General features: G+C 42.5%; 1 protein-coding gene across 7 annotated transcripts in view; it reads right to left on the bottom strand.

Annotated features, from left to right (window-relative positions):
- TENT4A (terminal nucleotidyltransferase 4A) overlaps positions 1 to 23,267 on the bottom strand; it is a 112,048-nt gene that overhangs the window by 77,488 nt on the left and 11,293 nt on the right. For all 7 annotated transcript variants that reach the window (XM_054019196.1, XM_054019193.1, XM_054019191.1 and 4 more), the window contains exons 2-5: positions 8,872 to 8,995; positions 6,240 to 6,286; positions 5,014 to 5,134; positions 2,021 to 2,128 (exon numbers count right to left, since the gene is read on the bottom strand). In XM_054019196.1, the coding sequence (XP_053875171.1) occupies positions 2,021 to 2,128; positions 5,014 to 5,134; positions 6,240 to 6,286; positions 8,872 to 8,995 (400 nt within the window). The remainder of the gene's footprint in view (positions 1 to 2,020; positions 2,129 to 5,013; positions 5,135 to 6,239; positions 6,287 to 8,871; positions 8,996 to 23,267) is intronic.

Raw genomic sequence — 23,267 nt, forward strand, 5'->3', positions numbered from 1 at the left:
AAGCTAATGTTAGGAGTCATTAGGAAAGATAGATACAACATAAAATATCACAATGCCATTATATAATCATGATCATATACCAAATGAGGAGATCAAAAGATGTACAGAGGTGATCGATGTAGCGCAGGCGATGTACAACACAAAGTGGAGATGGGCGGGCCATGTAGTCCTCAGGCAAGACAATAGGTGGACAACCTGCATCAGTGACTGGATCCCCAGAGATCACAAGTGACTGCTGGGCAGACTGAAATCGCGCTGGGCAGATCGCGTGACAAAACTCTTTGACCAGAAATGGAAAGAACGTGCTCACAACGAAACAGAATGGTGTAGCATCAACTTGCATTCATGAAGGGATGGATGAGGACAAGTCAGATTATATAAATCCATGGCATGCCCACATTTTAAATATTGTGTGCAGCTCTGGTCACCCCATCTCAAAAAAGATATATTAGTATTGGAAAAGGTACAGAGAAAGGCAACAAAAAGGATTAGGGGTATGGAGCAGCGTACATACGAGGAGAGATTTAAAAGATTGGAAAAGTTCATCTTAGAGAAGAGATGATTAAGGGTGGGGGATATGACAGAGGTCTATAAAATCATAAATGGTATGGAGAAAGCGAATAGGGAAAGTGTTATGTGAAGGGGTAACAAAAATCAGGGATCACACAATGACGTTAATAGACAGCAGGTTGAAACTAATGCAAGGAAGTACTTCACACAATGAACAATCAACCTGTGGAACTTGTTGCGAGGTAATGTTGTGAAGGCCAAAAGTGAAACTGGGTTCAAAAAATAATTAGGTCAGTTCATAGAGGAGAGGTCCATCAGTGGCTATTAGCCATGATGGTCAGAAATGCAAACCCATGCTCTGGGTGTCCCTAAACCTCCAACTGCCAGGACTGGACAACAGAGGTTAGATCACTCAATAATTGCCCTGTTCTGTTCATTCCCTTGAAGCATCTGGAAGTGGTCACTGTTGGAAGCCGGGATACTGGGCTAGATGCTCCATTGGTCTGACACAGAGTTTCCTCTAATTTTTACCACACATGTGCAGACTGAATTTTGTTATATGCATCAATATGGAAGTGATGTGACACATATCACCTTCATATTGGCGCACATAACAAAATGCATGGGGGGGAGGGCGCCGAGGGGTTTGGCGTGTGGAAGGGGGGCTCAGGGCTGGGGCAGAAGGTTGGAGTACAGGGATGTGAGGGCTCCGGCTGGCGGTCCAGGTTCTGGGGTGGGGACAGGGATGAGCGGTTCAGGGCTGGGGCCGGGGTGCAGGGGATGAGGGCTCCAGCTGGGGGTGCAGGAGAGTGCCCCGGGGTTACATCAGGGAGAAAGGACTCCTCCTAGCTCTCTCTTCCCGCAGCAGCACCTGGGCCGCGGCAGCTCCAGGGCTGGGGGCACAGGATAAGCTTCCCGGCGTGGGGCTAAGTTGGGGCTGGGAAAGGAGCGCCCCGGGTGCAGCTGGTCCAGGCTGGGGCTCAGTTCAGGCCACCCCTTCCCCGGCCGCAGCAGGTTGGGGGCCGAGCTAGGTCCTGGCCAGAAGAATGGTGCCTCTCCCCCAGCCGCGGCAAGTCCCAGCCAGGTGGGTTCCCTGAGTGCCTGTGCAGTGCGAAATAGGCTGCTGTGTAGCCGCGCAGCTTACAGGGAACTTAGATCTGACAGTATGGATATTCTTATGTTCTTAACCACCTCTGGCAAATCCTAACAAGAACACTGCCAGAAAACTAAAGCAAACCGTTTCTAGTCCAATTTTATTAGGGCCTCTTCAGAAAACCCATTGCCCTTCAAAAGTTTAACTGTTTCCGCAGCTGGTCTCCAATATGCAAAATATAAGACTGGTTAAAGTTAACGGAATTTAATCTTATTCTCTTCCAGGTAGAGACCCATAACATTTCCCTGTCTCTAAATATTTTAGAGCTAAGACATAAATTTACATGCCTTAGAGTAAAGGACAAAAGTAGTAATACTGATGTTTATTGATTAGTGGCATCAATTATGCAGTTTGTACCTTCATGTACTCCTTGATAAATCGAGCTGCCTTCACACCAGTTTCCACATTAAAACTTATGTCAACTTTCACTTCTGTCTCCTGGTCAGTAAGTTTTATTATTGGTACCTGCAAATATTTATAGAAGAGATACATTTTATACATACCAAACAGTAGGCTGAAGCTTTTCTACATTTGATTAGTCAGACATTTCCTTAATTTAAGGCCTCCAGACACAACTGGCCTATAGTGACACTATATTACTGAACATCAGATGGATGTCTTCAAGAGGCTGATTTAGGGTATGTCTGCATTGCAATTACAGGCATGAATGCAGCACATGTAAAAATTACCAAGTAACAGTGAAGCCCTGGCAGCACAGGCTGTACAACTCCACCTAGTTCCCTGGGTACCTAGTGGTAACTCAAGATATGGCAGCTTCAATGCTATTGTGATTTAAACTAGCTATATTATGCCTACATCTCCTAGTCCCACCTCTGACTGCAGTGCAGACACACCCATAGAGAACGATTATCTTTAATTTAAGTGGACAATTACGTCTTGAAGTGACTGGATTAGAAAACCAAGTAAATCCAGACCAACACAAAACATTCCTATACTAAAATGGATATTTTTTTTGCATGTGTTCATTTTCAATTAGAGCTTTATCATTTTCCAGTTTTCAATTATAACCTCATTAATCCACACTAGTAGTAGAAGGAAGTGATTAAGGAAGGGCTCATACAGATTAGAATGGCTTCTAGACTAATAAAAGCCAAGCAGTGGAGGAGCTTTAGCACCTCTAACCACCAAAAGGAGTCCTAACAGTTTCCAAAATGTTTCAAAGTACTAAGATAATATGCAACAACCTCAGTGGACTACACTAGCTCTGCCATCAGTACAGTAATAACACTTTTCTGGGCATTTGCTTTTGACATTGCCAACTCATTCATTTTCAGAGGGGATTTAGGAGTTCATATTTTATCCACTGGAAAATTAATCTATACTTCTGTACAGCATCTCCCTAAAGTCAGTCCAATCATGCAATTACATAATTTCCATCAGAAAGTCTCTTTGCATGCATGACACCTGTTTCATCAGGGTTGTAAGAAAGGTGTGAGACACATGCCTTGTAAACGAGTGGTTGCTAGAAATTATCATGCACTGAAATGCTAAACCATCACTATGGAACACCTGTCTATTCCATAGGTATTAGGAAGCCTTCTGAAAAATAAGTTGTTGATTTCAGTGTTTTCACCTGGAATTACAAGATTGCTAAGTGTCCTTGCTTAAGGCCTCTCTACAGTCCTGCATAAATAGCAAAGACACAACAATCACTGCTTCTAAAACTGAGTGGCCTCAAATCTGCTACACAAAATCTAAACAAATATTATTACATGTTTAGGTGTTTTCCAGTAAGTATAGATCTCCTGAAAGGCACTAGATACACAAGCCCTGTAGACCAGGGGTGGGCAAACTACGGCCTGTGGACCACGTCCGGCCCATCAGAACCAGGAAGCGGAGTCAGGGGGCTTTCCTCATGGCTCCCGGAAGCAGCAGCATGTCCCCCCGCCGGCTCCTATGAGTAGGGGCAGCCAGGGGGCTCCACACGCTGCCCCCGCCCTAAGCGCCACCCCTGTAGCTCCCATTGGCCAGGAACTGCGGCCAATGGGAGCTGCAGAGGTAGCATCTGTGGACAGGGCAGCATGCAGAGCCACCTGTCCGTGCCTCCACGTAGGAGCCAGAGGGGGACATGCCGCTGCTTCCAGGAGCTGCTTGAAGTAAGCGTCGCCCAGAGCCTGCATCCCTGATCTTCCCCCCCCTTGCACCCCAACTCCCTGCCCTGATCCCCCTCCCACCCTCCAAACCCCTTGGTCCCAGCCTGGAGCACCCTCCTACACCCCAAACCCCTCATTCCCAGCCCCACCCCAGAGCCCGCTCCCCCAGCCAGAGCCCTCATCCCCCTCCCCCGCACCCCAACCCTCAATTTTGTGAGCATTCATGGCCCGCCATACACTTTCTATACCCAGATGTGGCCCTCGGGCCACAAAGTTTGCCCATCCCTGTTGTAGACCATACCACTATCCACAAACAGGGAACATTTGAGTGGCAACAAGTTACGTTTCTCAAATCAATTCAAGAAATCACATCCCATGCCATAGCAACTGTACCAAAGATTCAATCTTTAGCTTAAGTCACACTTGTGAAAGCTTTCAAAGCTTAGGCAAGCTGCCCACAATGAAGAACTAGTGTTTAGAGTTGTTTACAGAGACAAAAGGTTGGACCGGTAAGAGAACATCTCACCTATGTCTCTCTGGTTTGCAAGAGACAGCTATACTAAAACCAAACTACACTGGAAAAGAACTGAGCCTTTGGGTTATCCACATCCAGGGTACTCTGAGTTGCTTACTAAGTGCTGCACAACCAATGTAGTAGTGCTAAAAAGGTTTAATCAGCACCTAGAACCATTATCACATTTCTCTTTGTCTAGTTTCCCCTCTGCCCACAAAGGCAAGGTTGTATAGTCTATAGGATCAAGGTTCTCTGAATTCTAGAAGACTTAACAGATTAGTTAGCCAAGTAGTTCTGACCAGAGACAAGGTGGTTGCTGAAGTAAAAGAGCATTATGCAATCAGCACACAAGATTCCATTTTCAGAGACAGGGAGTTTAACAAAGTGCAACATGATAGCAAGCCAAACTGCAAGCAGTAATTGAGGAAGTCCTTTAACAACTTTCAGCACTGTAAATAAAATTCGTAAGAAGCTACATCTCTGGATCAGTGATTATGAACATCATTATTAGCTGATTCTGTCAAACCACATACCCTACGAAAGTGTTATCCAGAAAACAGGAAAACATGGGATAAAAGAACACAGCAAGTCAACATGCATGAAGCACCAAAATAGCTACGTGTGCCATCTTTAACAAGTTTTTTCTTTACATTGTATTTATGCCACCTTATTCTCAAAGCAGTTTATTTTTCCAAATAGGAATTTTGTTTCTCATTACTTACCGTAGCTTTGTCAAGTACTTTAATGGAATATGGCTCAGCCACATTGTGTTTCCTTAGTGCTTGTTCCAGCAGTTGTAGAGGTGGGCGTTCCCATTTTCCAAAAACAACTAAATCAATATCACTATAGACAGGAAACAAAATATAACAATAAAGTCCACTGAAATGAGAGAGTAATATTCCCCTGTAGATAAATGGTAACACTAATCTTCTGCACAATACTTCGAAAGAGCTCCCAAAAAGCTCAAATCTTTAAGTATGGTAGTTCTGCCATACTTTCTAGCATACTGTAACTTAAGCCGATATAGGAATGGTCAATGAAGTCTATAGAAATAATTAAGTCAATTTCTCCAATGTTTTCCTACTGAAGCCTAGTTCAAATCAAGAAACAATACGGTTCTACAAAAATGACATGGTTCATTACTGCTGCAGACTGAGGTTTAATTATGCTGTTGATCAAGCAAGCAGTTTACAGAATTGTGGAGTCCAAAATGTTTTCAAGAACTAATGTGATTTTATTAAAAAAAAAAAAAAAATGAATACAATAGGTTTTAAACAAACACTAGAAGAAGCAGCTTTGGAAGTATGCAGGAGCCTGCAATATTGTAAATAAAGATACAAGTACACTGTGCAAGTGACTCACAGTGAAACTAACTAGACAATTTTAAACACTGAGTTGACTGAATTGCAAAAGATAAATGGCATAATTTGTAAACACTAAATTTCAGTTCTAAAAAGATTTATATGTTGGTAAGAGGTAGGGAAATTAATTTTCAGTGGTTGTCTGTTTAATGATTAATGTTCAATGATTACCTCAGTTATTATATGGCTTAGATAGTAAATATTAGCTATCCCACCAAGTATGAAATATTTCACAATACTGTTCAATTTGTATGGGTAAGTGACATGAATTATCTCAAAAGATAACAAGTTTTATCCCCAAGTGCATCTAGAAGAAGCTATTTAAATCAAGAGTCAGCAATCAGTGGAGGGTATGGATGGTGGCACAAAGATTATTAAAATATTTATGTACTTCCAAAAGTTCATAGTATGTTCAGTGGCTCTTCCCCTGCTTAGGTGAGACATTAGATACAAACTTTCAGTAATATTACATTTTCACATTCTGGTTTGCAAATATTTGAAAATAAACCAATTCTCTTCTAGAGGTTTATCACCACTTTCATAAGACAGACCAAAAAGGTTATGTACCAAAGTAACTTGCTACTTACCTAGTTGGAAGGTAAAGCCCTGTACTAAAGCTGCCAAATATCTGAACCTGAAAGGAAAAGTTAAATACTAAAACATATCCTGCAATTATTAATATTAAAGCAAAATGTAGCCAAACAAGTCTTACTGTTAATAGGTCCAGAAAAACATGAGTTTACTTAAACTATTCCTTAAGACTCCATCTGACTAATGTAAACAAATGTTATCCCACCTCAGCTCAAATTCTGTCAAGTTTAGATTAATACATCATAAAGGAAGAGGTGGTGTGAAGTTAGCCTCACTCTGCCCCCCAACCCCTCAAGTGTTGAGAGAAGTTTGGAGTTTAATACAGTAAGTCTAAAAATGTTATTTTTGATATTATCTTTAGACTTAAAAGTAAGGAGACTTAACAGGAAAGGGTGGTCACTTCTCTTCAGGGAAACCATGCCTAGCACCATAAGCAGCAGAACAAAGACTAGTGCAAGCAAGGCCATGCCTACTCTAGGAGTATACTACACCAGCAAAGCTTTCCTAGTGTGCTTACAGCTATACTGGCAAAGCTGCACTTTGTATCACTACAGTAAAGCCAATCATTACAGGCAAAGTAAGCTATACTTGTAAAAGTGTGGCTTTGCCAGTATTATTGTAAAAACAGTAGAGACTACTGCTATAATGGCTACATCAGACAGAGGTCACTTCTTCACACCCCTGAGGAACACCATGCCAGTAGAAGTCTGTAGTGTAGACCTGGCCTAAGTCATTTACCGCATTAACTCTCAACCCCACTTGGAGATGTTTACGCTAATGAAGAACAATCCCTTCCTCTTAGAAAAGCATAATTGGACAGTCAGGGGAAAACCGTTCTCAGGGATAGCTTTACTTTTTAAAATCAGTGATGCTAGAATCTGAAGACAGTAGCAACGAATTTTAAAGACAAGAGAAGAAGCCAGTCTTGGAATAGATATTAAAAATACCTTGAGCAAAGTAAATACATTAATCCTATAGCCAGTGAACTGTAGAAAGACTTCAAACATCCACATTATAGCTCCATATTTATTGGCTGAAATATGGAAACCACCCCATTAGAATCTCGAGCAAGGCAAGACTAGATTAGGTGGACCACCGATCTGGCAATTCCTGTGGTTGAACTAATCAACTGGATAGGTTACTGGTTATTCTTGGTAAATGGGGTTACTTCAATATACTTTAAGTGAAACCAATGAAGAACATAGTAGCCAAGACCTAACTTTCACCAGGATTTCTTTTGAAACTACTCTAAGGATCATATTTCTTCTGTGTAAAGCTAATTCAGGATGCTGCAGACATGCTGAAAACACAACCAATTTAAACAGACATTAAAAACAAGTCCTTGTCCAATAAGTCATTGTGTCCAAGTTTTATGCATACATGAGTATTAAGTAGGAAACACAATACATGAATGCTAACAGTTTAATAGAAACATAAATCACCTATAATGCAAGACTGACTTATCAAATTTGGTTGTTGTATGCAATGTAGTTGTAGCTGTGTCAGTGCCAGGATATTAGAGACACAAGGTGTGTGGGGTAATGTCTCACTCACCAACAGAAGTAGGTCCAATCAAATTCAAAAGAGTCAACAGCGGTTAAATTTTCTCCATATGTTTACAGAGATAATTAACTTAGACAAACAGTAGATGTGTAATACCATTTCTGAGACAAGCTTCTCTCATACGTATGCCACTTAACTTTCCCTGCATTCCCTATTACACTAATGTATTTTATATAAATGTGTCTCTCTGCTTCATGTTTGGTCATTTCAGCGGACCATCACAGCTGCAAATAAATCTGATTAAAGGCTGCTGACTAGAAGAGTCACCGATAGTATGCAAAAGTAACAGCAAAAGGAACCACCAAAAGTAAGAACAGTCTTCCAGAAAGGGGTTGTAAAAATTTGGAGGTTATACATTGTGATTTAGTTCCTCTGACCCACTTTTCCCTCAATAATCCTTAAACATATTTTAGTCATACTTTTGTATCACGTTTTTCCCCACAGGATATTGATATCCTATTGATTCCATAATGTAGGAAGATCTGTATGGATCTTCAAGGCATAGTGTTTTAAAAGTATCTGCCTACCTATCAGTGCTTGGTTTTACATGTTTCTTTTATAGTTTACAATACCAATCCCGCAAAAATTAAAAAGTTCTAAAAAACAGATGTCCAACATTTAGCTAGTGTTGCTAAAGCAAGTCTACACTCTAATATCAGGAATTAAGTTCATATGTCAGTAATCAACTTAATCATAAGCTATTACTCAAGAAATGATATATACAAGAATTTCTAATTTGGCTGTAATTTTGCTTTAGTCAGTTTTGGCTATTGTTGAAGATTTAGAGAGCAAGATAACTACTAGGCTTCAGCAACCTGAAGCCTAGATTTGAAATTCTTGTATTAAGCTTCTACTCCTTTGATTGTTTCAATTAAGAGTAGCTTGTTGTAAGAGCCAGCAATGGTTATTATATTATAATGCAAGAGTTGTGACAAGTTCATTTTTAAAAAGTTAAATGGAGAGAGAACTCAGAAAAAGTTGCATTAGGAAGACAAAATGGAACTTAAACGAACTCTGTTCTACAGTGTACTAGTAAATTTGATTTGAAACTTGAGATGTACTCACATCAGCTGTAGGCCAAAGATCTTTGATGACTGTCTCTATTCTTTTCACCACTTCTCTTCTCATAGTTGCTTCTTCAGGACGAGGGGACATGAAGTCATAAAAGTCAATTATTTCTTCATGGAGCCTACAGGTGGGGGTGGGGAATAAAATAGTAGCATCAGCAATGACTGTGGTGATGGAACTTTTCTATCCAATACAAACAAACAAAATGGTTTCTACCCTAACACCATATACATGTATGCATATATGTTGCCTTTCAACCAAACATCATTTTTAGAAATTAAGTTTTATGATACTACTCTACAAAAAAGATTCCTTGTTTCAAAAATAGTTTATCTAAATTGATATATATTTTATCATCTTAATTATGTGCGCTAACAGTCTAGAGACAAGGTATTGGTACTTTATAGATTATATAGCAGGGGTGGCCAACCTGAGCATGAGAAGGAGCCAGAATTTACCAATGTACATTGCCAAAGAGCCACAGTAATCTCAGCAGCCCCCCGCTTCCAGTGCCTCCCGGCCACCGACAGCCCATTAGCGCCTCCCCCGCTCTCCCCGCACATCCTGATCAGCTGTTTTGTGGCGTGCATGAGGCTCTGGGGGGAGGGGGAGGAGCGAGGACAGGGCAGGCTCAGGGGAGTAGGCAGGAAGGGGTGGAGTAGGGGCAGGGCCTGTAGCAGAGCCAGAGGTTGAGCAGTGAGAACCCTCTGGCCCATTGGAAAGTTAGCAACTGTAGGTCCAGCCCCGGAGTCAGTGTCTATACAAGGAGCCACATATTAGCTTCCGAAGAGCTGCATGTGGCTCCGGAGCCACAGCTTGGCCACCCGTTATATAGCCTCCATACATTCAGAATAGAAATACGTACAAGTTTAACTGAAGCAAGTTCCAACAAATACTTTTGTTAGTAGACATTCCGATTTCTATCCCCCTTAGCCCACTAATTTAAGCCTGATCAACTTTGGCTAGTTATTTCCAAAGTAAAGAAGCTATTTCAAAATAATGAGGGGGAAATGGCAAGATGCATAAAATCCTGAGTATTAGACAATGGTGTTCTTAAATGGTGAGCTCCACAGAGTTTAAGCTAGTTTTAGTCTTAGAGATTCTAATTTGTGCATAAGAAATATAAATTTCTTGTAAATTCTGCTTCTCTGAAGGCATCTAGCAGGATTCTTATCAGGATGGATAAGAATCAAAGATTTAAAAAAAAAAAAAAACGGATTTTTTGATCAAATGCTTTTTGAGGAAAAAACCTATCTAAAGATAGTTTTAATTAAGATATATTTGAGCTATAATGTATCTCACCATGGAATAGGGATTATAAATTCCAAATCTATAGTACGAGACAATATATTCATTTAATGTTTAAAATAAGTTTTGTAAGTGAGTGCCAGTAGTTCATGGATTAGGGACCCAATTTTATGGGTTCCAGGGGATTCGGTATAGATTATTTAGGTTAATCTTTCTATCTACCCAACGGGACTCAGTGCTCAGTCTAGAAGATACCATCAGAGGTGCTTAGTTTTGCAGTTTTCAAACTATGGATTTGTGTCTCCAGAGATAACATGCTTGTTAACAGCAAAAATGTTCATGAATGAATGAATGAATGAATGGAGATGAGAAATAACAGACCTCAACCCTATTGTCCCTCTGCAAATTTGTGTACACAGAGTCAATCTCTTACCTCTCTCTAAAAGTGAAAAGTTTCAAAAAGTTTAGTGAATAGAAGATTGTTGGAGGCGGAACAGATCTGGACAAAGAGAAGAAGTCTGGACATAAATGTGAGAAGGGAGGAATAGGTAATAGAAACAAAAATGAAACTGTTTGAGCACCACATTCCAGAAGTCTTGATTTGAGATCTACCATACTATTCTCTCACTAAAAGGGAAAACCTAGAATGGCAGCAGGCCACATGAGACCCAGTTTGGGAATATTTTAATGAAGTTCCTCTACCTGTGGGTAAGACAGGCATGCGTGCAAAATGCAAAGAGTGCAACAAAGAAATGCAAGGCCTGGTTGCCCAAATGAAACAACATAATGAGAAGTGTTCCTTCTCAGGAGGAAGTTGCATTGAAGATGATGAAAGGAACATGTCTGAACATGCAGGATCTTCAGGTTGGTAAACTTTTTTATTTCACACTTTTCGTAAGGACTGCCTGTCTTCCTTCTGGACTATTCTTGAATTCTCATCTTTGAGCAAAAATATAGTTGTTACTGAATGGTACTATCATTTTAGATGCAGTTGTGATAAAAAAATAAATAGCTGAAATAGGCAGACCTTCCTTTTACAATTTTACCTTAAAGTAGTACAGAGTGTCAGTGAACGCAATGAGTAATACTAAATGAGCAGTATGGTAATAATTAAAGAATTGCATTGACTTATTTTGTTTAGGAGAATCCATCCTCAACCTACAGGATCCTGAAGACTATCCACCTTCAAGATCACCATCATTTTCTATAGTTTCAGAGTATCTGCCAATAATAGTGTTTCAAGTCACATCATGTATGTTACATAGCCATAGTATATCACCTGTGGCAAAAAGAAAAAATCTCCATCATCCAGAAGCAACCATAGGTAAGTTTGTGATAAGAACCAACAGATTACAAAAAGAGATAATTGATGAAAAAACTGCCCCGTTTGTTTATGCAACAAACTCTCCTTTTCGTATGACTGAGAACCCACACTTCAACATGGTTCTGTCATTAAGACCAGGATACAGTCCACCCAACAGAGCAGATGTCGCAAGCAAATTGCTGGATAAAGTGTATGAAAGAGAAATTGAGCAGTGTGCAAAAGGTCGAGAGGTTAAAATTGTTAACTTGAGTCTTGATGGGTGGAGCAATGTTCACAATGATCCTGTTGAATGTGCTTGTGTGACAACAGAAGAAGGACAACAGAAGAACAGAATTGTTTCCTTACAGAAAGGATTGATACATCAGGAAACGCACACACAGCAGAACACTTACAATAAATAGCAGTAAAAGCTACAACAAACTGTGAAAAAAAAATTCAAATGTCTAGTACACAGTTTGGTCACAGGCAATGCTGCAAATGTATTCAAGATGAGAAGAAATTATTTAGAAGACAGTGAAGAGAGTAATAAAGTACGGTTGCAGTGCTCATTTGATACATCTCCTAGCCAAAGACTTCAGTGTTCCAGAAATAAAGGCTAACGTTGTTGAAATTGCAGAATACTTCCGTATTCTTTGCAGCAGCTGCTCTGAAAAAAGTGGGAAGAACCAAGCTAACTCTCCCACAAGATGTGCGATGGAATGCAGTAGTAGACTGTTTTGAGCACTATATCAAGAATTGGCCTAATCTGATGACAGTTTGTGAACAAAATAGTGAAAAAAAATAGATGGCACTGTCACAGCCAAAGTTCTCAACATTCGGCTTAAGAGAAATGTTGAACACATGCTGAGTACACCCTGAAGTCCATTTCTGTATCCTTGAACAAAATGCAGGGAAATAGCTGTTTTATTGCTGACACTTTTGAAATTTGGAAGGAACTGAGTTAGATCTTAAAAAGGGATCGCTGCAATGACAGAGATAAATTACAAACATTAAAAAAAATGAATAGGACAAGTTCTACCTCCAGCTCATTTTCTTGCAAATATTCTCAATACTCGGTACCAAGGTCAAACCATAACTGATGAAGAAGAGGAGTTGGCTATGACATGGACATCCAGCAATCATCCCTCCATAATGCCAACTATAATAAACTTCAGAGCTAAAGGTGAAACATTCAAGAAATATATGTTTGCTGATGATGCTTTAAAGAAAGTCACACCAGTGAACTAGTGGAAGTCACTTAAGCACTTGGATTCAGAGACTGTTGAAGTGATAATCTCACTTTTAACAGCAGTAGCTTCTTCTGCCAGTGTAGAAAGAGTATTTTCTTCCTTTGGACTAATTCATTACAAATTGAGAAATTGTTTGGGTTCTGAAAAAGCAGGAAAGCTTGTTTTTCTTTTCCAGATGATGAACAAACAGGAAAATGAAAGTGAAGACGACTGAGTTAGCTGCAGAAGCCAATATTTTAAGTTTCTCATGTTGACCTGGCTGACATAGTGGAGTTAATTTTTTTTTTTTAATAATTTCATTTAATTATTTTAGTTAAAAACAATTTTAACACAAACAAACCTGATTTTAAAAAACTTGTATGTTTAACTAAATGCAAATGCTTGTTTTCTTAAAATATTATATGTTTGCTGTTGAAGAAAAAAATCCAGAATATAACACGTTGTTGTTTTAGTTAAATAAAAATTTAAATGTCTGTTTGGTGATGTTCTCCACCTAATACAGCATGGCAAAAAAATCCTCCAAATATTAATGGATTAACCTGTTGAATTTGAGAGATTTCACTTCCCAATGACTTCATAAATATCTGCTTCAATTACCTTTGGTAAATGAAATAACCAAACAACCATTCATTTTCTGATATAGCTGTAAAATTACGGTAATCTGAAAAGTTTTCAAAATAAATCACTTTAAAAACGTATATTGTGACCCTTCTAAAAATGAAACCTACATCTATCTGAGTTGTGAAGAATATATATTAATGTTATAACAACAAATAAGAATGCACTTTTATGTTGAAATCCATGATGAAATTGAGTCTTCCTGACTACTGATTTAAATCATGATTTAAATCAGATCCACCCTGATAACAGTTTAGCACCAGGTTAATACATCACAAAATGGAAAATATGCTTCCATTTAAGATCTTCCTATGTGTTTGTACACTATGCCTAGTATTATGGGTTCCTGATTGAAGCGGTTGAGCTCTATTGCAATGCCTATGGAAAAAAAAGATAATGGCTCTACTGCAAGAAGAGGTGTACACCAATCATTCAATTAACCAAAAACTGAGCTCTTCATCTTGCTGCACCGTCTACTACCACACCCTCCTTTCTCCATCACCAACTAGAACATGGCCTTAGTGACTGGGAAGATATTTCTTAACCCAGGCATTATCTATGACTTTGCCTTCCCTAAGCACTCATTCCAAACAAGCATGTTTCCTGTCCACACAGCTACAACTCACCCAAGGCCCCCTCGTTTCATGTTCTCAACTACTCATCCTCTTTTACAGTCTTTACTACTACCAAGTTATTTCTCTCAAGTCTATTCAAAATGCTGCTAACAAACATCATCTTCCTGGTTCATAGCTCAGAGTGCTTCAGCCCCCTCTCGGCCCCTACGTGGGCTGCCCCTTCACTTCTACAATACAAGGTTGGCTAGGTAAGATTGATGGTAAAGAATCTAATGAGTTACCACCAAACCAAATGCCATCTTTGCTCTACCAGTGTTCCCAGCCTTTCCTACCTACCAATCAGTTTCCCCCTCAGACAGTGTGTGCTTTTTCCCATACCACCTGTAACACCTGGGAAAGACTCAGACAAAATCTGTTCAGCCACTACCTCAGCACACTGCCTCCAAGTCCCTCTTAAAAATTCATCTCTGCCAAGGCACCTACAAAACAAAACAAAAAAAAACAAAAACAAACCTTACCTGCTGATCCTGACAAGGGAGGTGGCTAGCTATGACTGTCCCTTCTTTGCCTCCCTTCCCCTACTTCATCACTTACTAATTATCCCATTCCTACCCCCAAAATAATGCATACGCCAACAAAATATATAACAAGGCTGTACTAACGCTTCACCATATTCAACAACTCACACTATATCCCCATTTCCAATCCACTGTTTGCCTGTAAGGGCTATGACTACACTACCACTTATGTCAGCAAACCTTACGTTGCTCAGGGAGGGGTGGAATATTCACACCTCTGAGCAAGATAAGTGGGCTGTAGTCCACGAAAGCTTATGCTCTAATAAATTTGTTAGTCTCTAAGGTGCCACAAGTACTCCTGTTCTTCTATAAGCGCTAACACGCACAGAGCTATGTCAGTGGGAGAGCTTCTCCCACCAACATAGCTTCTGCCACTCAAAGGGATGGTTTTGCAGACAGAAAAGCTCTTGCATTGGCATAGAGAGTCTTCACCACATACACTGCAGCAGCGCAGCTGTATCAGTACAGCTCATTGCTGCAGCACTGAAAGTATAGACATGCCCTTAGACTAGGGCAGGGGTCCGCAACCTTTCAGAAGTGGTGTGCAGAGTCTTCATTAATTCACTCTAATTTAAGGTTTCCAGTGCCAGTAATACATTTTAATGTTTTTAGAAGGTCTCTTTCTATAAGTCTATAATATATAATTAAACTATAGTTGTATGTAAAGTAAATAAGGTTTTTAAAATGTTTAAGAAGCTTCATTTAAAATTAAAATGCAGAGCCCCCCGGACTGGTGGCCAGGACGGGCAGTGTGAGTGCCACTTAAAATCAGCACGTGTGCCGCCTTCGGCACATGTGCCATAGGTTGCCTACCCCTGGACTAGGGCCTAAAAGCATAGGGACCCTCTCTATATAAAACAACAGGACCCCACTCCTGGTGTGTCAACATCATCATAACAACGAAGCCATCATGTTAATGAACTGTTGTCCATAGAAAAAACAACAATAAGTACTTGTGGCATCGTAGAGACCAACAAATTTATTTGGGCATAAGCTTTCGTGTACCAATGTGATATATGCCATCATGTGCCAGCAATGCCCCTCTGCCATGCACACTGGCCAAACCGGACAGTCTCTACGCAAAAGAATAAATGGACACAAATCAAACGTCAAAAATTAGAACATTCAAAAACCAGTCGGAGAACACTTCAACTTCTCTGGTCACTCAATTACAGACCTAAAAGTCGCAATTCTCCAACAAAAAAAACACTTCAAAAACAGACTCCAACGAGAAACTGCAGAACTGGAATTAATTTGAAAACTGGACACCATTAAATTAGGCTTAAATATAGACTGGGAGTAGATGGGTCATTATGCAAAGTAAAAACTATTTCCCTATGCTAATTTTTCCCCTGTTACTCACACCTTCTTGTCAACTATTTGAAATGAGCCATCCTGATTATCACTATAAAAGATATTTTCCCCTCCTGCTGCTAATATCCCACCTTAATTGAGTTGGTATGGCAACACCTATTTTTTCAGAGACAGAGAGAGAGAGAGAGAGAGAGAGAGAGTGTGTCTTCCTACTGTATGTTCCTCTGCATGCATCCAATGAAGTGGGTTTTAGCCCATGAAAGCTTATGCCCAAATAAATGTGTTAGTCTCCAAGGTGCCACAAGTACTCCTTGTTCTTTTTGCTGATACAGACTAACACAGCTACCACTCTGAAACCTGTTGTCCATAGAGTTATTTCTGATTATTCACACTTGTGGAATACACACAACTGTGCTGTTGTGCTCTAGGAAAACTGCCCTTTGGAGGTGAAAAAGTACCCTTAAGGCACTGAATGAATGTTCAGCACAGATGTTAAACAGATCATGCAGACCCCAAACCTGCAATTTCTTCAGTCAAACCCCAGAGTCCTATGAAAGCAAAACTGAGGCAGAGGGGAAGCTAAGGTAATACCATGAATATGCAGAAGAAACACTTCAAGAACCATAGCTGCTGTTAAGTAGCTTCTCTTTAACGTAGCTTCTGCATAATCTTACTTGCAGGCAACTAGTAAACAGCACAATTAGATCAAGGAGGATATATCTCATAGTTAGGTGTCACAGAAGTTGGCACTATTGGCATTGCAAAGGAGAGCAGCAAAGTAATAAAAGTGGGTTGATAAGTAGAGAAGGACAGAGTTAGGCTGGATCTTGAAAGCAAGAACATAAAGCAAAGAAATTGGTATGGTGGAAAAGAAGGCAATAGAGAATTTTAAACAGAGTGACATGGTTAAAGTAACCACATAGGAAAAAAAATCTGGACCCAGATCCACAACAGGACTTCGGTGTTACTACACCTAACCTTTAGGTCCCTTGCCACAAAGTGGAATCTACATCCTGATTTAGGCACTCTGGATCCCTCTGTAGTGCATGGAGATAGGTGCCCAAGAAGGGATCCACAAAAGCCAGTATGCTAAGTGGAGAGTCACCTAAGACAGCCAATAGGAAAAACCAAGGTACAGCCTAAGCTCCACCTCTCTTAGGAAGTTGGGTACCTAAATCCAAGCAGAAGGGAGGTGCCTACCTCTGCTTGGTATTCTTAACCATGGAACCTCTCCTGGAGTTCAGCATCCAAGCCATTTTTTGCAATAAATGTGAGGGGGGGTGGGAAGGAGCTTCTCTCAACTTTTTGCACAGTGCTCACCAGGCATGCAGGAAACCCGGATTCATTTCCCCGATTATGTGGAGAAGGGATTTTACCTTGGTTTCCCACCTCATGGGAGCGCCCTAACCACTGTGCTACTGGATATTCTTGTGTGGGTTTCTCGCTCTACTGCTGAAGCTGTTCCACTCTGTAGAATTAACTAGCTTAAGTGGAGACTGAGGTAATTGTACATGTGCTCACTGGCAAGAACACAAGCATCTAGGGATTTTAGGCACTTCTAGGGTTGGGTGGCAGCTGAGCAAAGGTTTTTTGGGATTTCACTGGCACCTAAAGACTGGACATAGACATCTTAAATGGCCAGTAAGCACTTAAGTCCTTCTATGGATCTGGCCCCTTAGCAATTGTGCCTCAAGCAAACTGGGGAGATGTCAGGGAAGCCAAGATGAGGTTAGAATAATCAAAATAGGAAATTAAGGTCTGACACAAATTTCAACAGTATAAAAATGGAGAGAATGGTAGTTATCTTGGAAGCGCAATGTGTGGGGAAAAAAGGAACCTAACTCCTCCCTGGTTACTAAACTAAGTGACAGCAGAGATGGTATGTTCCAACATTGGCAGAACTGGGTTTAGAGGGAAGAGGTTTTGGGAAGATTATTTAATATTAAAAAATAAATAAATAAAATAAATAAAGCCAAAAGGTTTTAGCTTAATATGTCACATGAGATAAGGTGGGTAAGATAATTTTTATTTGGCCAACTTGATGACAGATACAAGCTTTTGAGATACACATAGCTCTGAAGAAGCAGCTGAAGAGCTCTGTGTAGCTCAAAAGCTTGTCTTACGCCAACAGAAGTTGGCCCAATAAAAGATATTACCTCACTCACCTTGCCACACTAAAAAGTTGTCAAAGACAGGCTGAAATGTGGGATTAATTGGAAGGAGATAAATTGAAGTGCCAAGATAGATTTGAGTGGTCAGACACTGAGTTCTATCTTAATTCAAAGGACTAAAGCATAATGTGAATTTAGTTTCTAGAGGAATTAGATAGTAAATTAAAGTCAGAGTTATAGTTTAAAAGTTACCTTAGTTCACTTAAGTTTAAACTAAATGTTATATTTACTATTGGATTGTGTAAACAGCATTAAATCTTTAAAATCCACACCTATTAAAATCAGTTCACCGTTCAGAAGACAGAGACTCTGAAAAGAAAATTGATTTATTCATTCAAGTTTACTCTTTCTTGCAGCAGACACCATCAAAATCTGGCATTAAAATTATCAATAAGGAAACAATGAGCCAATTTGATTACATGTTACAAGAGAATCCTCCTAACTGGGACATCTTGTGGAGAGCATATCATCCTACTTTAAGTTCTAAATAAAGGGAAAAGACCATTTTAAAACTCTTCAGACACTTTAAAGATTAAATTCTGTGAACTGTCAACTTATTTTATCTATTAATGCATTAGAATACAAGATCTTAAGATTCAAGAGCTGTTTAAACACTACATAACCCTTTGGCACTGGCTAAGCGTGTCCTATGAAAGTGTAGTTTTTGCAACTACTGTCCTGAACATATCTTAATGGTATTAAAAGGCAGAAATGCCCTAGGGCACATCCCAATAAAGTGGTTTCAGTTAGACATGTCTGTATTAAGTGGCATATATTGCATTTTTCTCCACAATTGTAGTAACGGCTTAAAGTAACACTGTCAAATATGAAGGCACATGGGAAACTGGGTAAAGAACTCATTCGCTATTGCCACACGAGTCAGTTAAAGATCTATAATTAGAAAGATATGCTTCCATCCTTCTCCTCATCCCACCCCACTCTGGACACCCAACCACTCTGGAAAAGGGAGAAGGCAAACATTGATCAACCTCAGGCAAAGGATACCAATATCTTAAATCAGAAAGCTGTTTTTAAGAAGAAATGAACCGGTGAAGAAAAAAGTTTAACCTTGATCTAAGATGAATAGGAGACAACTCTCCACACTAGTTTGTTACATCAATTGCTTTTAATCCCGTTAGAGCATACTGTACCAACTGCTTGGAAGGGATTGCTTTAGAGTAGTTAGCATGCATAGGTTCCAGTCAGGTGGTGCATAACTGATGCTCTTGGGCCTCCCGCCCAGAAGAGTCCTAGAGCCTAGGCTCTAGCCTCAGTCCACAGGTCTACACAACAATGAAACAGCCCAACAGCCTGAACCCAGCAAGTCCAAGGGTTTTTCTTTGTTGTGCAGACATACCCTGAAGGGCAACACATCCTTAGGAGTGAAGTTAGGCCATGATCTGGCACAGCACTTACATATGTGCATAATATTCAGCACCTGAGTATCCCCATCGAAACTAATGCTTTGTCAGATTGGGGCTTTAGTGAATGCATGGCTAAGTAGTAATCTGCAATGACACTGTATAGTCACTGGACTAGAATGAAAATTGTTACAGACAGTGGGTCATAAGGGCAATGGGAGTGGAGGCTCCAGCATGGCAATGGGGAGCCACTGGCTGCACAGAGTCAGTGGGATCACCCTGCAGCCCCCTTCCCCGCCCCAGGACACAGGCTCGGCAGTGAGGCTGCACCCAACCCTGACACAGCACTATGGCCAGGCCTACCCCAGAAACATCCCAGGGCTCTGCCCCTCCACACAGGGTACACAATAGCGAGGACAGAGTCTCCCAGCCCGGGCCCCCCTCATCCCAATCCAGATGTGGGGCAAGCAAGCAAGCTCAGCCCAACAGGATCCAAGTGTGGAAGGGCTTAGTGTAGGGGGTATCCACATGTGGGGTCAGAAAGTTCTGTGGGGGGCAATCTGGGTGTGGGCGGGTCAGCGGGGGGACAAGAGTCTGAATACGAAGGGGTTTGTTGAAACGTCCAGGGGAATAGGATTCTGCGGGGGGGGGGGGGGGGGTGTCCAAGTAAAGGTGACAGGGGCTCAGCAGGAGACTTTGGGTGAAACTGGTTGGGGCTTAGTGGGGTTGGGGTTTGAATGCAGGGGGTGGGGCTCAGTGAACAGCTCTCCATACAATGACCCCTCTCCCTGTGGCTGGGGATCAAAGTGGAGGAGGGGGAGTGCAGAGCTTTCTGCAACCAGGAGAGGTTTCTGGGGGTGGGTCTGACCCAGCCAGGACTAGCGGCTGGAGCCTGGTGCACTTTAGGAGCCACTGGTTGGGGCATCCCCAGCCCTGTTTTTCCCAGCTCAGACCACACCGCAATAGTGAGCCAAAAGGATAGTCTCTCACACGCGCACCCAGCCAGCCCTGTCTCCCAAAGCAGTGATTTACATTTCCCCTGGCTGCTCCTGACACCAGAAGCAGACACGTGCTTATGACCACTGCCCATGAGAGGCATGTGAATCATTTCTTCTGCAGGGATTGAGTAAAATAAGCAGGGAGCATTAATTCTGCACTTGTGCAGAATTCCCCCAGGACTAATACTGGTTGAGAGAATTGTTAATAGGTCTGAGGGAAAGCACTGGTGGTTCTTGTCTACTCAGTAGCTGCTTTCCATTAACTAAAGCTAAGCCTGTAAAAGCAGACAGCAACTTAGTGCCTATTTTAAACTACAAGCCAAATATGTAGGCTTAGGCTTCAAAAGTGGTCCAAAACAGATTTTTCTCAGCTCTAAAGTTGCAGCTTGTGTTTCTAGGAACCATGGTGATCCTTGTTTTCAAGACTTCTACACTAGACTACCACCACAGCCTCTACCAGGTGCTCCAATTATCTACGTATTATAAAGTTAAATAAAATGCCTTGAAAATTAGTTGTAGATGCCATTGCGTTGTGCAAAAGCTGAGTTTCTCTCATGCTTATGAAGGGCAGGACTCTACATTCAGTGCACTAGAGCAGTGGTTTTAAAACTTTTTTTCTGGCAACCCAGTTGAAGGAAACTGTTGATGCCCGCAACCCAACGGAGCTGAGGATGAGGGGTTTGGGTTGTGGGAGGGAGCTCTAGGCTGGGGCAGGGGTATGGGTGGGGGCTGAGGGATTTGGGGTGCAGGAGGGGGGTCCAGATTTGGGGGTACTCAGGGCTGGGGTGCACCCTCTTGGATGGGCCCAGAGATGAGGGGGCTGGGGTGCAGGAAGTGGGGCTCAGGGCTGGGGCAGGGGATTGGGGCACAGGGTTGAGGCACGGGGTTACCACCAGCAGCTCCTGGTCAGCAGCGCAACCGGGGTGCAGAGGCAGGCTTCCTGCCTGTCCTGGCACTGCAAACCGCACTGCATGTCGGAAGCAGCCGGTAGGTCCGGATCCTAGGCAGAGGCGTGCAAGCGGCTCCCCCTCGCAGTCACCACCACCCCCAGCTTCCCCAGAGTGCGGAGCCGGTGCTCGGGGTGGGAGCAGCACGTGGAGCCCCATGGCCCTCCTGCCTACGAGCCGGACATGCTGCTGGCCACTTCCGGGTAGGAAAAGACGGTTACTCACCGTTGTAACTGTTGTTCTTCGAGATGTGTTGCTCATATCCATTCCATTAGGTGTGTGCGCGCCGCGTGCACGATCGTCGGAAGATTTTCTACCCTAGCAACACCGGCGGGTCGGCTGTGGAGCCCCCTAGAGTGGCGCCTTCATGGCGCTGAATATATACCCCAGCCGACCCGGCGCCCCCTCAGTTCCTTCTTGCCGGCTACTCCGACAGTGGGGACGGGGGGCGGGTTTGGAATGGATATGAGCAACACATCTCGAAGAACAACAGTTACAACGGTGAGTAACCGTCTTTTCTTCTTCGAGTGCTTGCTCATATCCATTCCATTAGGTGACTCCCAAGCCCAACTTAGGTGGTGGGGTCGGAGTGAGACATTGCTGTGTGCAAAACCGCTGATCCGAAAGCAGCATCGTCTCTGGACTGCTGCACTAGTGCATAGTGAGCTGTAAATGTGTGGACTGATGACCAAACCGCTGCTCTACAAATGTCCTGGATCGGAACTTGTGCCAGGAAAGCCGTCGAGGAAGCCTGGGCCCTCGTGGAGTGAGCGGTGAGGTGCGGTGCTGAGACACCTGCCAGGTCATAGCAAGTCCGGATGCAAGACGTAATCCAGGAGGATAGGCGTTGTGAGGAGACCGGTGAGCCTTTCATTCGGTCGGCCACTGCAACGAAGAGTTGCGTCGTCTTTCTAAAGTGCTTTGTGCGGTCAATATAGAAGGCCAGGGCCCTTCGTACGTCCAGGGAATGCAAACGTTGATCCTGGCGAGTGGCATGTGGTTTGGGATGAAAGACCGGGAGAAAGATGTCCTGGTTGATATGAAAAGGAGAAACCACCTTAGGGAGAAAGGCAAGATGTGGACGAAGCTGCACTTTATCCTTATGGAAAACTGTATAAGGGGGCTCGGATGTAAGCGCCCTGAGTTCAGAAACGCGCCTTGCTGAGGTGATGGCTACAAGGAAGGCTGTCTTCCAGGATAGGTACAAAAGTGAACAGGTGGCCAGTGGCTCGAATGGAGGACCTGTGAGCTTGGAGAGAACCAGGTTGAGGTCCCACGTCTGAACGGGCCGACGTTGTTGTGGGTACATCCGGTCTAAGCCCTTGAGGAATCTAACGACCATCGGGTTAGAGAATACCGAGGACGCAAGTTCCCCTGGGTGAAAGGCCGATATAGCGGCCAGGTGAACTCTAATTGAAGATATCGCCAACCCCTGCTGTTTTAGGGAGAGGAGATATTCCAAAATGAGAGGAATGGGTGCCTGCAACGGGGACATGGCTCGTTGTTCGCACCAACAGGAGAACCGCTTCCACTTGGCCAGGTACGTGGTGCGTGTTGAGGGCTTCCTACTGCTCAGCAGAATCTGTTGGACAGAGTGTGAGCATTGCTGCTCTGCCTGGGTGAACCATGGAGCAGCCACGCCGTGAGGTGGAGTGATTGCAGGTCGGGGTGACGCAGCCGGCCGTGGTCCTGAGAGATGAGATCCGGACACAACGGAAGCGGGATCGGTGTCTGAACCGAGAGTTCCAACAGTGTGGTGTACCAATGTTGTCTCGGCCACGCTGGAGCGACCAGAATTACCTGTGCCTGGTCTCTGCGCAATTTTAACAGTACCTTGTGGACCAGAGGAAACGGAGGGAAGGCATAAAACAGGTGGTCTTTCCAGGGAAGGAGAAACGCATCCGAGAGGGAGCCCGGAGCTCGACCTTGCAGGGAGCAGAACACATGGCACTTCCTGTTGTCTCGAGATGCAAACAGGTCTATCTGGGGAAACCCCCACCTCCGGAAGATGGAATGTATGATGTCCGGAC

Source organism: Malaclemys terrapin, chromosome 2 (genome assembly GCF_027887155.1).
Source record: "Malaclemys terrapin pileata isolate rMalTer1 chromosome 2, rMalTer1.hap1, whole genome shotgun sequence".
Classification (NCBI taxonomy): Eukaryota; Metazoa; Chordata; order Testudines; family Emydidae; genus Malaclemys; species Malaclemys terrapin.